Source organism: Podarcis melisellensis, assembly GCF_964234715.1.
Source record: "Podarcis melisellensis genome assembly, chromosome: 2".
In the NCBI taxonomy this organism is placed as follows: domain Eukaryota; kingdom Metazoa; phylum Chordata; class Lepidosauria; order Squamata; family Lacertidae; genus Podarcis; species Podarcis melisellensis.
The window spans coordinates 99,869,902-99,886,634 of record NC_138529.1 but is presented as its reverse complement, the minus strand read 5'-3'; the positions used below and the strand labels follow the sequence as shown (position 1 = coordinate 99,886,634).

Below are 16,733 nucleotides of genomic sequence, written 5' to 3'. Positions count from 1 at the left end.
ATGTTATTGCAATAAGAAAAGTGTTTAATAGGTAATGTTTTAGTGGTACTCTGAATAAACTAAGTGGTCCATTCAATAAACAGATTTCCGAAAACAAAGGAGCGTGCCAGTCACTGCATTTTGAATTGTTTTGAATGGAGTAATTAGAGGGGATTTTTTTTCGGCATTGCATTGCTGTTAAAAGGTCCAGACAGTGATTTACAGTATATCTGAAGTTCATGCAAAAAAAATGTGAAAACTGAATTTGTATTATAATACTGCATTCCTGTAATGTAGCATCTGCAAGTTGACAATACAAGAAAACATAAGCAGTGTTCTCATGAGAGATAGAGACTAAAGCAACTAAAAGCACAGACATTGCTGAAAATAAAACAGCTAAGAGGATAGCAATGCATTCTAATGCAAGATACATACTGTCAGACCAGAATTCATTCAGTCTTTCTTTTTTTTAAAGAAGCAAAATCCAGATTTTTCTACCCCCAACTCTGTTCTATAGCAAATCTGATCCTCTTTAGATCTCCCCCCACCAACTTAGAAAGAACTAAAAATAAAAATAAAAGAAAAATTGAGTAAAAGAATTTAAATAAAAGAAAAGAAAAGTATTTGCTAGAAGTGGTGAAGAAATTCTGCCTGGTATCCAGGGTATGCTTATGGAAAAAAAGAAAGAAAAGGGGGGAAAGGAGTATTGCCTCATGGACAGGAGGTACAGCAACCCAACTGCTCCATTTCATTATTGCATTCAGAATACTCCAGGTACATATTTGCCAGCTCTCGTGACCAGTAAAAGCTCCAATTCTCTCTTAAGTAAAGGTGCACTCACCATTTGTATGAGGAACAGCTTTTTGAACATAAATAAAAAATTAGTACAGCATATTGTTTAAAAGTTAACATGGAGGGGAAGGGGACTTGTTTTTATTAGGACGGATTCAGCTTGTCTTTTTTTTTTTAAAAAAAAAACAGGATTAGGGGAAAGGAAACAAAAAGATGATTTAGCAGCTAAAGATCCCTTACATTTCCTTTCTTTTAAAAAGACTGTTGTTTTGCTAAAGCAGAGTTATATATGAGATTGCATGCCAAAACATTCATTTTAATGGATTTATTTTTAATTTTTAATTTTTAGTGGCGGTGGTGGAAGAGGGGGAAAGGTGAGGATGGGATAAAGGAAGAAACCCTGTCGCTTCTAAGCTATTCTCTCTCTCTCTTATGTGGTTATACATATGGATATGTTGAAAAACGAAAAAGCAAAAGGTTACCAAAATGATCACCACATAAGACACACATTTTTGGTTTCTAGACCACTGGAAACTGCTACTCAATAAGCAGTCATACTTGCGCCCGCAGGGAACTATTATTACTCTTGTTAATTCCCCACCACTTTAACATACAGCACCTTCCCTCATAAGGCTCACTGCCCTACCTTTCTATTCTTGGAAGTGTCCAGGGTTAACACCATTCTGCTGGTGAACTACACCAAGCTAATCATTGGAACGGGGGAAAACAAAACAAAAAAGAACGGTAGGTTGGCAAAGTGCAGAATGATCTGTTGTCAGGCATCAAAGCAGTCAAAACTAGATGTCAGTTCCATGAAACAAAAGAAAGGTAATAGTTACAGTCTCATTGTGATGTGAATTCATATTTACAACCTTGGGATGAAGAAGAAGAAAAAGAAAAAGGAAAAGAAAATGTCAATGGTTGGCTTTTACTAAGAGGATCAGTTGATGCCAATATGAAAGCCAGGGAGAGAAGGCAATTATGCAAACACCACATGCATCCTAATTTCAGTATGGAAAACTTACATTTCAAACCTAAATTCAGGAAAATAATATGGAAAATTTATACTACAAAATCTAAACATGAGAAAGATTTAAGAGAAGGGGTGGGGTGGGGAAGCACATTGCATATGTCAGATAATCGACTCTTGATTATCTGATCTGTGCTAGCTACAGGGAAGCACTTACCCTTAAGTCCAGCTAGAAGTTAGCAGGGTAAGAAGGAACAAACCAGAATAACATAAAGGCTAGCAACAAGGCTCAGGAAAGCAGACAGGAGTTCTAACCTAGCAGCTAGAGTACTTGGGTTCAAGCAAAGAATGAAACAAAAAAAATAATAAGAAGAGTAATAAGAAAATCAAAGACAAATAAAGAAACTTTAAAACAACACGAATATACAACAACACTTAACAGCTGTTTTTTTTAAAAATGAAGCTCAAAAACCTAGCCATATAAATATATATACAAAATATATAAAGGGTGAAACAAAGGATCACACAAATTCTCAAAAAGAACAGCCAAATCTTTTGCACGTGATGTGACCAACATCGTAAAATAGAACAGATACCACAAATCAAACAAAACGAAAGAACGGAAAGGAAAGGAAAAGCACAGGTGATATGTGAAACAATTACTGAACAATCTTTCATGTTTAAAAGAAGGTTTAAAAATGAAAGTGTGTGTGTCTGTGTGTGCATTTTGGCTAGCGTGCCAGTAATAAAACAAGAACAGATAAAAATTGATATCCCCAGACAAGTGGCCGTTTCATGAAACTTTATATATTGCCAAAGGGTGTTGTGCATCATTTTAGGAGTAATGAACAAAGGCTTTGGGTAGATTTTTGTTTTCCTTTTACTGAAAGCATATATAGCATGAACCTTCTAGCTTACTAACACTGAAATCCTATGCATACTTTCCTGGGAGAAAGCTCCAATGAACACAGTGGCTCTTACTTCCGAATAAACATGCATAGGATTAAAGTGCTGGTTTTTATTGATTTATTGGTAGAAACAAAAAGCAATAACAAAAGTACCAGTCTCTCACAAAAAAAAATGGGATTGTTGGACTTTATAAAACTGATGAATAGCAGGATCTATTGTTTTCTGCATTTAAAATGCCCGCAAAAATACACTCCACTTTTAAATTTTATATACTTAAATAAAAGCTATCTGTTTCATTCAAAGTTGGAAGCCAGCTATCATACGGGAAGTCGAGCATTGCATAAAGTTTACATTTGCTAAGACAAATTAGGTGGGAACCAAATGAATTCAGTATTATTCCCAAGTTTCCCAACTGTAAAATGTGTTGTTCTCGAGTTTCTGTTTTACAGACAGCTTCATCATAAGAACGGAGTGTTGTTGTTTTTTCCTGGTCAGTAACACAATGCAGCTCTGCCATCTTTAGGCAATTTATGTCATCTATGAAAGCATTAGCAAAAATTTTACACTAATGAAAAGTGCCTCTAATGTGTACTTTCTTTCATGCCTTTCATGTAGCCAAGAACTATATGCTACTGTGAACAAGGAAAAGTAAACAAAAAGGATATGCAAGCTAAATGCACAAGAATAAAAGCGTTTCTCTCACAATAGTACTTACCTTTCTGTGGTTGAAGAAAAATAGAGAAATGAAACCCTTTAAAATGCAATACTTGATTTACATGGGAACTGAACGATTTGTTCTGTTTTCCCTGTGTGATACCTGGCAGTCATCATCATGTGTGCATAAAAAGGACTCACTTCTGATGCTTACATCTCTACCTGCGTATATTTTTTATTGCCCATTGATGCATTTTAACAAGGAGCTCGGTGTTCTGATGCAAGAAAAAAAAGTGATGCAAATATGCAGGCATTAATAAAGCATGACCTTTCACAGCCTGAGCTCACTGGTGTTTTGGTGAGCATGGGGGGGGGGGAAGCAACTGCGATGCATGGGTTCGGGCTAAAGGCCTGTGCACATATTATGCATTTGCAAGATGCACTCGCCCCAATATTTTTGTTTAGTTCATCCCCTCCCTTGATTTATGTAAACCACTTAGAGGTCTTTGTCAATTAAGTGGTATATAAACCCAAGGGTAACTGCGTTTCAGCTCATGACTGTATGAACATGATTTATTATTATTACTGTATTTACAAGATTATGGATTACCTTTAGCAACCTCTAGTGGTAGTTTTTCAGCGATCTGGAGCTACCTATAGCCGTACATCTTACCTACCAGTCATTTTCTCTCGACCAGGACTTAAAAGGTCTGCAGTTTTCTACCCTCATAATACTCTGCTGTGGTTGTCTTTGTTGGCATATGTGTCTATTTCAATCACTTTGTGAGAAACAGAATTATCAGAAGAAATAGGAATGCCTTCAGCCACTGCACCCATTTGCTAAGATGGAGCATTTGATGTTTTCTTTAGGGATAGGTTTCTGGAAAGGAAACTCATTTCGGTTGCCCTATTTGCTACTCCAGCAGAGGAGAAATGCAGGGAAAAGCCAATTCTACTTCCACGTTTTTTTTCCAGATTTTAAAGCACATTTAGCACACACAGCTTCCCCTGTGAAATCCTGAGTACTATAGTTTATCCCTCACGGAGCTACAGTTCGTAGCACCCTCAATAAACTGCAGTTCTCAGGATTCTACAGGGGAAGCTGTGTACTTTAAATGTATGATGTGGATGCGAAACAAAGCCTGCAAATGAAAGGGAATGTCTCCAGGGAAGAGATATTCCACAAAGGAGCACGTGATTGCTCTTATCAGCTGGTCAGTTTTATAAATAGCTATGCTAGGAATAGAGGGACATGGGTAGCGCTGTGGGTTAAACCGGAGAGCCTAGGACTTGCCGATCAGAAGGTCGGCGGTTCGAATCCCCACGACGGGATGAGCTCCCATTGCTCGGTCCCAGATCCTGCCAACCTAGCAGTTCGAAAGCATGTCAAAGTGCAAGTAGATAAATAGGTACTACTCCGGCGGGAAGGTAAACGGCGTTTCCGTGCGCTGCTCTGGTTTCGACAGAAGCAGCTTAGTCATGCTGGCCATATGACCCGAAAGCTGTACGCTGGCTCCCTCGGCCAATAAAGCGAGATGAGCGCCGCAACCCCAGAGTCGGGCACGACTGGACCTAATGGTCAAGGGTCCCTTTACCTTTTTATGCTAGGAATATAACTCTGGTAGAATCTGGGTATCCAGATCACTAGATCTTTTAATACAAGGAGCTCAGCCGTTAAGCCACTAAGAGGAAACGCATAATGTGTGCACAAGCGCCCTGACATGTTCTGTCTTTTCCTCTCTCTCTTTGCCTCAAAGTCTTGCTCAACATGGTGTTAGATATACAAGGCTGAAAGAGGGGGATGGATCGGGGAAGGGGTCACATTCTGCGATATGCTTGGCCCATCCCAAAGCAGGGGAACAATCTGGGGCAGCCATAGCTAAGTCTGGAATTCCCATTGTCTCATTTTGAATGTGGTACGTTCTCAGATGAGGAGCTCCACAGGATTATGAGGAGTCCAAAAGAGGAGAGGGAGACCATTTGGAAATCATTATGGAGGCTCCCGGTGCTGATCAGGGAGATCCCATGGGCTTGAGATTTGTATGTCCCACACTTCTTGACTTCGCCAGCTAGGGATTGTGGGGAATGGAGACCATTCTTTAAGAACTGAAAAGCGAAACAGGAAATTCAGAATCCTGAAAGGTGCCAAGTAGGTAAAGACAGAGCACATGGAATGCTTGGAATGGGAACAACACAGCTTTGGGGAAGAGTATTAGATTATAATAAGTATTCTTATGACTCACTCTTGGATTAGCCAGCCATTCACAGAGCTAGGAAAGGCCATCAGACTGCTCTGTGGGGTCCTTGTGCAAGCAACTCAGAAAAGTATGCTGTTTACTTACCTGACCTGCATCACAAACGTGTAATGTCATTAGAATCATGAAAACGGGCTGCTCCTAATGTGTGCAGTGTGTGTGTGTGTGTGTGTGTGTGTGTGTGCACATACACCTAAAGGTGATGGGAGCGAGGATGCACATGCCATTATAAGGCCCAATGCTGTAGCATTTCAATCCACCAATCAGTCAAACTGCCACTTAAGTCAATGAAAGTTTTCCTTTTGTAACGGGCAACAGAAGGGAAACCATGAAAGGAACAACCTTCAACCGGTCTGCATCATGCCATGTTTTCATTCGTACTGAAATGAAAACCAAGCTTTTGCTGGGCAATAATAAAGTCAGAGTAAGAGTCCAAGCTATGCAAGCATGTGATAAAACGATATCGGCATATCTAAATAGTTCTCAAAACTTTAAAAACCCTCACAGATATACTCTGTAGGGGGAAAAGGAACTAAAACATGATCAGCAGCGAGGTGTTTGTATGTAAAGGCAAGCGCTTTTGATGTATTTCAAATTTACCAGAGCCTTCAACACATGAGAGGACAAGGAAGGCTGATGTACAAACCCATGCTGACCTGGCAAAATCTTTGATTTTGGGCTGCTTAGAAACTTTTAATTTTCAGGAGTCTTAGTGAGAAGGCTGAAGAGTGTATCAGCTCACCATGGGTTTACTGTTCACGCAATTGGTTGATTCCACCATGTGGAAGTGACCACAACCCTCTGGAAATGTTATAATCAAGTTGTGGAGAATGGGAGAATCATGAACTCCACCTCCTTGGCATACCATACATCTGCGAAGGAGGTTAAGCGCACAATAGGCCCCAATCCACATACACACAAATGACTCAATCTGTACATTGTTGTATAGATCTGTTTTATTGTTGTTCGCCGCCCTGAGCCCGGCTTTGGCTGGGGAGGGTGGGATATAAATAAATTATTATTATTATTATTATTATTATTATTATTATTATTATTATTATATTGCAATGTACGGATTATACAGGTTCTACCCTATGCCCATTAGGGTCTATTTATTTAAGCCCCTATGCAGGCAGTATAATCTACACATGGTGTAATTATGATCCTTCTTCCACATGTTGATTGCAATATCTGCATAGGGGTCACGTGAGTAAGCTCCCCAAACCAACTTTTTAAGCTGAAAGAGGTCAACGTCCTACACCAAAGATTGTGCTAGAAATTAATTTAGCTCCTTCTCCATGGGACAACTTAACAATCTTAGCAGCACAATTAGTACCATTATGCTAAACCTCTTCCCAAAATCATGTCTCTGAGCTAGTTAAAAGTGTTACTTGATTTTAAATTCTCCCTTCTTTTGTGTTTCTGTTTGACGCTCTGGCTTTCTTTGAGAGGAAGGGTGGATACATAATTTATAATATAAATAAATAAATATCTCTCAAATTGCATGATTAAGTTGGCAATCTTATACACACTTACCTGGAAACAAACCCCATTTAATCCAATGGGTCATATTTCTGAGTAGACACGCATAAGATTGCACTGCTAATGAATCTGCTAATGAATCTATTTCTTTTAAAAGGTGACATTTGTGAATGGAAATAAGTTACGTGCTTGTGGAGTTTAAAACTCTTAAAACAAACAGTTGAAAAACAGTAAATTGATTATTACAATGAAAAATTTACAATCTAGTGGCTGAAAACCACGAGTGCACCACAGATTTATTTGGTCTTGGGTTAAGAGGTTCTTGCTTCCTGTAACTAACAAATACAATCCTGTCTCTCTGTGCAGTATGCTAGCCTGGGTTCCTGGTTGTTTAAATTTGGATAACATATAAAGCAAAAAAATGTGCTTGTGATCTACAGCTGATTTAGAGGATACAGAAGGTGTTAGGGGACATTTACATCTGCTTTTTCTAAAACAACACCGGCAGAAGACAGCCTATGTTGTCCTATATCAAAACACCAATCTTGAAAAGATGGCTGATTCCTGGCACTGTATCAACCTGGTAGCCTCCATATGTTTTTGGACCACAGCTCTCATCATTCCTGATCATTGATCATGCTGCCTGGGTCTGATGGAAGCTGTAGTCCAAGCATCTAGATGGCACCAAGCTGAGGAAGGCTGGCATAAACAGCTGGTTTTGTTATGGGACGGAATATGGCTGTCCTTATGGTTTGTCCCATAAAAAATGGAAAGCACAGAGAAGATCTGAGAATTATGGGTGGATGTTTATTCAGTTGTTGTAAGGAACAAGTGTGGAATACCCTATAGAGACATCTTCTGAGAACCTTTCCATCAAGTATTGCATTTTAGACTTTACTCTGGATGTTTCCCAATAGGATTCTTTTCTCAGTCCACTGCGCACAGCATCCAGAACCCTCAGATGTGAAGATAAACCAATGAAAAATGTATTTTGAAAACGTTGGAGCCCACCCCTGCTCCCCCATTCACGAACAAGCAACCTTTTGAGTACCCCCCCCCCACTTCTTCTCTCTCTCTCTGCTTTAATTAGAGCTTGTTTTACTTACAAAATTGAGAGATTGGGGCGTCTAGCTGGGGCACGTTTCCTCCTTTAGCGTTAAGCTTTTGAACTTGAGTGGGGGGCACAGGCTTGTGGGACTGGCCAGTGGCTCGGTACATGGCTTGGACCCACAGGATCCGGTCCTGCTCATCGTCGCTTGCAAAAATCACCGTGTCGCCTTCTTTCACCGCATTAAAAAATGCTCTGCCGCCCTCCAAACCTGAAGAAGACCAGAAACCAGCAATTAGAATGGCAGCAATTGGAGATGTGATTTGGGATTCAGTGGCTGGGATCCTAAATGCAAGGTTTGCCCAATGAGGCTTTCTCCCTTTCTGCTCGTAGTCTCCCATGCCTCCAGGAAAGCTGCTCCTGAAGGCCAGGAGATTCTCCAGAAGGAAATGTGATGTGGTGCAGAAAGCTGCAAGATACAGGGGGAATCTGAAGCCCCTGCTTTGTATGAGCGTTCAGGCAAAAGACTTTTAGCATCCAATCCAGCAAGCAGAAAGGGGCAAACGACTAGGGTCAAATGAAGCTTAGGAATGTAGGAAGTGGACTTATTCCAAGTCCGACCTTTGGACTATCTAGTTCCATAGTGTTTGCATTGGCTGGAAGCACCCCTTCAGGGTTTCAGACAGGGGTCTTTCCCAGCCCTACAAATAAATGGACACACATAATGTACAACCAACCCTTGGAAAGTGACTGTGCCAGATTCTATGTGATGTTATTTCTGCTCTTGACACAAGAAGTTGCAGTCTCCAGGCAAGTCTTTAAACAGGCATGTACTCAACCTCCTTGAAGAGCAACAAGTTACTGCAAAGCCCTTCCTCATACTTTCCTCCCTAGTGTTAACAGACGGGCCCATCAGCCCTAATCTATGGCATTGGCTACCAAGACTTCTGCCCCTGCAGCCACCCTTCCATCATAATCAAATATCCCACAATCAAAGACTTCAGAGAGATGTGGAAGAAACCCTTGCCTCACATACACTAATCAATCAGTTGCCCGTGGGTACGATTTGGGGATCATATCATTATGGATGCAGAGACTTAGGGCAGTTTTCAATGACAGGAAAGTGTAATCTATAGGATTTTCTCACATCATGTGGGATCAGAGGGCACCAGTTTAAGTACCCCTTTCGTAGCTTGCAACAACAAACAGAAAACAAGCAGCTTGCAGAAATAAATGGAAGAAATCCTGATTAGGCCCATAACTGTTCAGCAAACAAACGGGCAACCAGATAATAAAGAGCACCAGTCGACTTATCTACCTGGCTGTGGGTCTGTGTAGTCCACCGTGTATCCATCAAGCTGCAACAGCTCTTGAGGCTCAGCTTTTTTCTCTCGGTAACTGCACATAGCAAATGTATATTGGCTAACCTGCAGGAAAATCAGAACACTTAAATAGCACCCGGTGATGATGGTTGAATTCTTCGAAGTGGCAGCATCTGCAAATATTTAGGCAGCCATTTAAATATCTATCTATCTATCTATCTATCATCTATCTATCTATCTATCTATCTATCTATCTATCATCTATCTATCTATCTATCTATCTATCATCTATCTATCTATCATCTATCTATCTATCTATCTATCTATCTATCTATCTATCTATCTATCATCTATCTATCTATCTATCTATCTATCTATCTATCTATCTATCATCTATCTATCTATCATCTATCATCTATCATCTATCTATCATCTATATCTATTTATCTATCTATCATCTATCTATCATCTATCTATCTATCTATCTATCTATCATCTATCTATCTATCTATCTATCTATCTATCTATCTATCTATCTATCATCTATCTATCTATCTATCTATCTATCTATCTATCATCTATCATCTATCATCTATCTATCATCTATCTATCTATCTATCTATCTATCTATCTATCTATCTATCTATCTATCATCTATCTATCTATCATCTATCTATCTATCATCTATCTATCTATCTATCTATCTATCTATCTATCTATCTATCAACTATCTATCTATCATCTATCATCTATCATTTATATCTATCATCTATCATCATCTATCTATCTATATCTGTATCTCTATCCGTCTCTATCTATCTATATCTGTATCTCTATCCATCTCTATCTATCTATATCTGTATCTCTATCCATCTCTATCTATCTATATCTGTATCTCTATCCATCTCTATCTATCTATATCTGTATCTCTATCCATCTCTATCTATCTATATCTATCTCAGTTGAAACCCTAGTGTATGAAACCTCTCCCCAGTTATAATTTGGGATCATTACCACCAGTCTTGAAGTGCACAGGTATCTACTTAGTGGAAGAGAGAATGTTGGGATACTACATTCATTATCCTAGGGGCACATAGTAAGACCTTGGCCTTCCAATAATCAAATATATGCCATGGCGTGCCCAGGAATGTCGGCAGAGCCTGCGGCTGTCTCCCGCCCAGCGGCCTAAGGAAAAGCTTGAGGAGCTTGCTTCAGGCAAAACAATGCCAGTCTAAAAAACCCATGGCTTATTTGATCAAGGACAGCATTGGGTCCAATCCCTACTTCCTTCTTCTTCTTGGCATGCCGTAATGGTAAACCTAATTTTCCTGTTACAACAGAACTGGGAAACCATAGTTTACATAACGCTTACAAACCAAGAACATTACATCTGCACTGGGCCCTCGGCTGTTCACTTGCAGATGAATAACCTGAGGTAACCTCCTCTACACAGGCACTAGATATGGACTGCAGATCTCTACTCCCAGTCCCTGAGCAGTTCAGAATCCACGAACAAGCACAGAATAGGTTTTAATTATCCCTAGGAGGAGATTAGCTCTGTGCTGATAAGTCTCAGATTTATCAGTTGATGGGCAAACACTCTATAGCCCTTGCCTAACTAACTTCATTGAGTTGTTTTATCGTGTTTTTAATATTCTCTTGGGAGCCGCCCAGAGTGGCTGGGGAAACCCAGCCAGGTGGGCAGGGTATTATTATTATTATTATTATTATTATTATTATTATTATTATTATTATCTCCATGGGGCTGGAAATAAGTAATGGAAATTTTGTGTGCTTTTAATTATTTCCATTTTTGTATTTTTGTTATTTTTCTTTTTTTTCTTTTTGATTTTTATTGTATTACTAATTGAAAACTTTAATAAATATTCTTAAAAAGTATTATTATTTCCATGGGGCACCCAGGGCAAGAGACTTCCAGGTAGAACCTGTTGAGGGTAGCAGTAATAAGGAGTCAAATGGCAAATGAATAAATAAATTGTTCTGACTACGTCCAAAACGATCCTTTAACATTCCTTAAAAACGAGTTCACAGTGGGCTTTTCACTCCCTGAATTGATCCCAGGGCTTTTGTTTTTTTATTTTTTTTGAAGCTATTGTCCAAAAGGCGGAATCTACATGCTTTGAAACCGCTTATCATTCATCTGGAAAGCGCCAGAGTGACACACTGTCAGAAACAATGTGCCCTAAATTGCTGGTTGCCAGTCATATTAAAGCAATATGAAAACCCCACAGATATGTACAGTTGTTGTCGTTGGTCCTGCAAATGGCAGCTCTCAGTCCTCTGATTTACCATCTATCTGCGTGACATGACACATTCAATGTCAAGTTCTTGACGGCACTCTTCTTGCTGGCTGCAGGGGGCTGTGGCATCGCCTTGAGGTGCCCATCAGGCTGCATCAAGACCCAGCTTGTACTTAACATTTGAAAAATCAGGATCGTCTAGGAGAAGGCAGTTAGAAAGCAAAGGATTCTCCTCAGCTCTAGGCTAGGAACTTACAGGGAAATTTACTGTCAAATGATTTCAAAATGACTTTGTTAAGGTTGTGTCACATTCTGGATTCCTGACGCAATTATATTGGTTTGGACATTTCCTTGACCTCCGAAGGAAACTTTGACTCCGACAATTCCTTAAAACTCTTGTATCAATGCATTGTGCTTGTCATTTTGGAAGAACTGGGGGGTGGGGTTGGAAGAAATCCCCCCCTCACTCGCTGGATGTCAGAGTGTTTGCTGGCCATCGCAGAAAAGCTACAAGACTTTCTTCCAAACTGCACCGTACTATTAGCAAGAATGTATATAACAAGATGTATATACACACACGGACACATAGACACACACACACGCCTACCTTGCTAGGATATACAATAAGATGTGATTTATTAAAAACAGAAGATTTTTCAAAGAAGCTAAGATAATTTAGTGCCATGCTGCCCTCTTCTGGTCTCAAATAATCATTAATCGTGTGCTTATAACTGCCACCACCTCACTCTCAAATCTGTTGCTAGCTTCTCTTGCTACTTTCTCCACACTCTGATTGTCCATACTTTAAAAACCCACAAGATATTGTTGTGGTTCCAAAAACCCACACGAGGAAAGGGAGCCAATTTTCAAGGTGTTACTGTGAAGGATTTATCACCAGTCACAACCCATCTGGGTATCTCTAGTCATTCCTTGCATCACCCAGGCCTTCACAGGGCTGGGTTTCTTTTGTTGTTGCCTCCTGCATTAATGTTTGCCTGTTGCAAGGCTTTAAAGATGTGTTCCCAAATGGTTAGCATCTACAGGGGCGTGTGTGAATGAAACCTGCCCACTCAAACCATGCAGTGCTACCATGGTCCAATTCTGGTGCAACTGCACTCTTAAGGCCTTCCCTTGGTACTTGCAAAACCTCTGAGGTGTGTCACCAATTGTCCCCATCCCTTTGTCATGAGGTGGTGTGGGGGGTTAGCTACCCCTGCCCTGGAAAGGTACATAGCACATATAACAGCAGTCCTGAAAGACCTACATTGGCTCCGACTACATTTCCGAGCACAATTTAAAGTGTTGGTGCTGACCTTTAAAGCCCTAAACAGCCTCAGCCCAGTATACCTGAAGGAGCGTCTCCACCCCCATCGTTCAGCCCACTATCTCCTGAAGGAGCGTCTCCACCCCCCCGGACACTGAGGTCCAGCACAAAGGGCCTTCTAGTGGTCTCCTCCCTGTGAGAAGTGAGGTTACAGGGAACCAGGTAGATGGTCTTCTTGGTGGTGGCACCCGCTCTGTGAAATGCCCTCCCATCAGATGTCAAGGAAATAAACAACTATCTGACTTTTAGAAGACACCTGAAGGCAACCCTGTTTAGGGAAGTTTTTAAAGTTTGCTGTTTTAATGCTTTTAATATTCTGTTGGGATCCGCCCAGAGTGTGTGTGTGTATGTATGTATGTATGTATGTATGTCCGTATAAATAAATATTACGCTGAAGGAGAAAGTTGGAAGAGCAATGTTCTTTTCCACTTCTTGTTTCAGCTCTATGAGCTTTTCAAGGCTCAGATCAGCACCTGAGCAGATGAACAGCAAGCATGGCAAATGAGAAATATTTCTAACTAATCAAAAAGCTGCTTCCCTTTTGTGTGTCTTCTTGGAACACTTACTGCATTGTTACCAAGCACAGAGAATAGAATGAGAGAGAAGGTGTGTGCGGACTTGCACATGGGTGAGATTCAATAAAATGGACCCTTCTAAGTTTCCTTCATGGGTTCCATCCCTTCAACTCACCATCAGATCACAGCACATCTCTCTCTGTTGACTGAACTATTAAAAAAAAAAAGGATCTTGCAAACCACCCTGAGATCTTTTGATGAAGAAGGGCAGTATGTATATAAATCCAGTGCTTTTTTCCTGGGGGTACGCAGGGTACGCATACCCCTAAACATTTTGTGAATCTAAGTTTGGCCTCATTGAAGGGCAGTATTTCAATATGAGTAGGAAAATGAGACTACCCCTAAACATTTTTTATAGAAAAAAAGCACTGTATAAATCTTAGCAACAACAACAACACTCTTGCTCACGTGTCTGTGAGACAGAAAGAGAAGTCATTGTCCCTAGATATGCAGCATGTTGCTGCCACCTCCTGGACACTCCGTGACAAATGATGACAATGTTCAGTCTCCAGCTTCCAGTTGCTCAATCAAAATAATCAGATCTGAATTACTCCATGAGTGTGAAATGAGGGATGCCAGCAGATATTACATGTCCGTGGGAGGCTAGTTCCTTTGTCAACCAGAATTAACATCTCATCAGGGTATTTCTTTCTGCAATGGTTTTCTCTAAAAGTATATATTTTGTAATTCTGCAAATGTGTTCTTAATTTGTCATCTATTTTGATGCGTATGATTCCTTTTTTGCTATGCCAGTAAACACTGGATACCTGATTCATGATTTTTCTAGCATATGTAACTGAGCCTGAACAACCCCAGTTCAGTATCTAGAGAGATAAGCTTATTTGCCTTTTGCCATAAAAACAATAGTGTGGTACCTTAAAGACAAACACATTTATTATAGCATAACCTTTCCTCAATTAATCAGCTGAAAAATGGAATTTAGAAGGAAAATTCCAGTATAAAACTGCTGAATTACAACTAACAAGAAGTTTAATTTCATCAGAATTGATTTGCTGTCCTGTCCCACCACAGGTGTTAGTATCTTTTTATTCAACAGGATTTGAAATTTCAAAAAGGTTATCCCCAGCTACAAAAGTCACTGGGCTTATTTTCATCTCTGATTTACATTTCAGCTCTGATTTACTTGTCACAGGCTCTACTTCTAATTATTTACTGATAAGATTAATTCTAAACTGACAACTCATTCGAAAAATATTGTGGCAGTGTACAATACAAATGCTTTTTCACTGAACTCCAAGTTCTACAAGCCCCTTGTTTAAGCAGAGGCTGGATGGCCATTTGTCAAGTATGAGCTAGTTGAGATTCCTGCATTGCAGGGACTTGGACGAGATGACCATTGGGGTCCATTCTGCTAAATGCAAATTACATGATGCAGTGGACTCTAGCCCATGAAATCACATGCCGTAATAAATGTGATTTCGTTTAAGGTTCCATAAGCCCTATTCAGGTGTTTGGTGCATGTACATTAGCCTCACACCTTGCATGAGCAGATCCCAATCCTAGATGACGATGCACACACCAGCAGCACCTTTGACTGACACAACAGCACCAGTCTGAAGGCAGTCTATGCAAGCACAGATATATGTGCGTCAGGCTCTATCTACAGGGAGAAGCCCCCTGGTTTCCCCTACTGTGAAGGGAGTCTTTCATGCTGATCACACATTGGGGAGAGTGTCATGGTGGCATGCACTTTGCCATCGAGGGGCTGGGACTAGTCAGCACATTCTCAACAGCCCCTTCACATGATCTTATGGAGCAGTGCAATGGCGGCAGGTGGAGGCCATGTTCTTGTGTTGCTAGGTGGCAGTGATGAGGGGAGGAACTCACTGTAGCACTCATTTAAAGTTAGCAAACTTAAAAACGGAAAGCGTAATGCTGGCGGTCAACAAAAGAGCTTTAAAGACTGTCTCAAGGCAAATCTTAAAAAATGTAGTATAAACACCAACAATTGGGAAACACTGGCCTGCGAGCGCTCCAATTGGAGAACAGCCTTTACCAAAGGTGTCATGGGGTTTGAAGACACTCAAACTCAGGACGCAAGGGAGAAACATGCTAAGAGAAAAACATGCTTGGCAAATCCACACCGTGATCAACTCCCACCCGGAAACCAATGTCCCCACTGTGGAAGGATGTGTGGATCCAGATTTGGCCTCCACAGTCACTTGCAGACTGATTGTTAAAACCGTGTTTATGGAAGACAATCTTACTCGGCTAGGAGTAATCGCCAAAGAAGAAGAATGCTATCAGAATGGCTTGCAGAAGAGAGAGTGCAGCATGGTTCTTGTGGCTGGTTGTGCACCAGATTCCTGCAGCCCCGATACGATCAGTGGCATGACCAGTTGCACAACAAACTTCCACTAGCAGAACTGATGCACTGGATTTCACACTGCGCAACCATTATTCTCACCCTTATGCTAGCACAACCGCCCTTGCACTGTCAGAGAACGTTGAATGTTCCTCAACTTTTTCTGGGTCCAGTCTAAACTGCTGGTTTTAAAGACCACCATATCCCATATGTACCTACCTGAAGCCTCAAGACCATTTTGGGGGACATATTAAAACCTCATTGAACTGGGCTTATTCAAGAAACAAATCCCAGAAATTAAAAAAGCTGCCAACCAAGAACAATCTTTGCTGCTCTTTCTGTTATATAGTGACAGGAAGCTGGCTTCAAAACTTTGGAGCCACCATTAAAAAATAATAATCTTGTTTGGTAGTGACCACCAGCTGTATAGCTGACAGGACTGTCAAAAGACTTTAAGTGCCAGATTTTAAAGACCAGGAACATACATGTGTGAGATGAGATGACTAGAATCATATGAAAACACAGCAAAGATTTCTGTGACATCATTATGACATTTACAATTGAGGTATGTCTGGTCTGATGCTTTTAAGAGCCTCATATACAGCTGCAGCCAGTAGGGTAGTTCACAAGCAAGAATCACTGTTTTGGTGTTGTGAGGGCAGGGCAGTGGCTCAGTTAGCACCATGATGTCAGTGGGCTACGGCCATTTGGAAAGCTGCTAGCCAGCAAACAACCAACCAGGTGCTTGCACGATGCTGACTGAACTGTGCTCTGCCTCACCATCATCTCCCGACAGATGTTAGTAAGGACCTACATTTGCCTCCAACCTCAGTTGC

General features: G+C 40.7%; 1 protein-coding gene across 12 annotated transcripts in view; it reads right to left on the bottom strand.

The window, feature by feature from the left end:
- CADPS (calcium dependent secretion activator) overlaps window positions 1–16,733 on the bottom strand; it is a 337,182-nt gene that overhangs the window by 151,026 nt on the left and 169,423 nt on the right. For all 12 annotated transcript variants that reach the window (XM_081901352.1, XM_081901356.1, XM_081901361.1 and 9 more), the window contains exons 10-11: window positions 9,408–9,516; window positions 8,148–8,360 (exon numbers count right to left, since the gene is read on the bottom strand). In XM_081901352.1, the coding sequence (XP_081757478.1) occupies window positions 8,148–8,360; window positions 9,408–9,516 (322 nt within the window). The remainder of the gene's footprint in view (window positions 1–8,147; window positions 8,361–9,407; window positions 9,517–16,733) is intronic.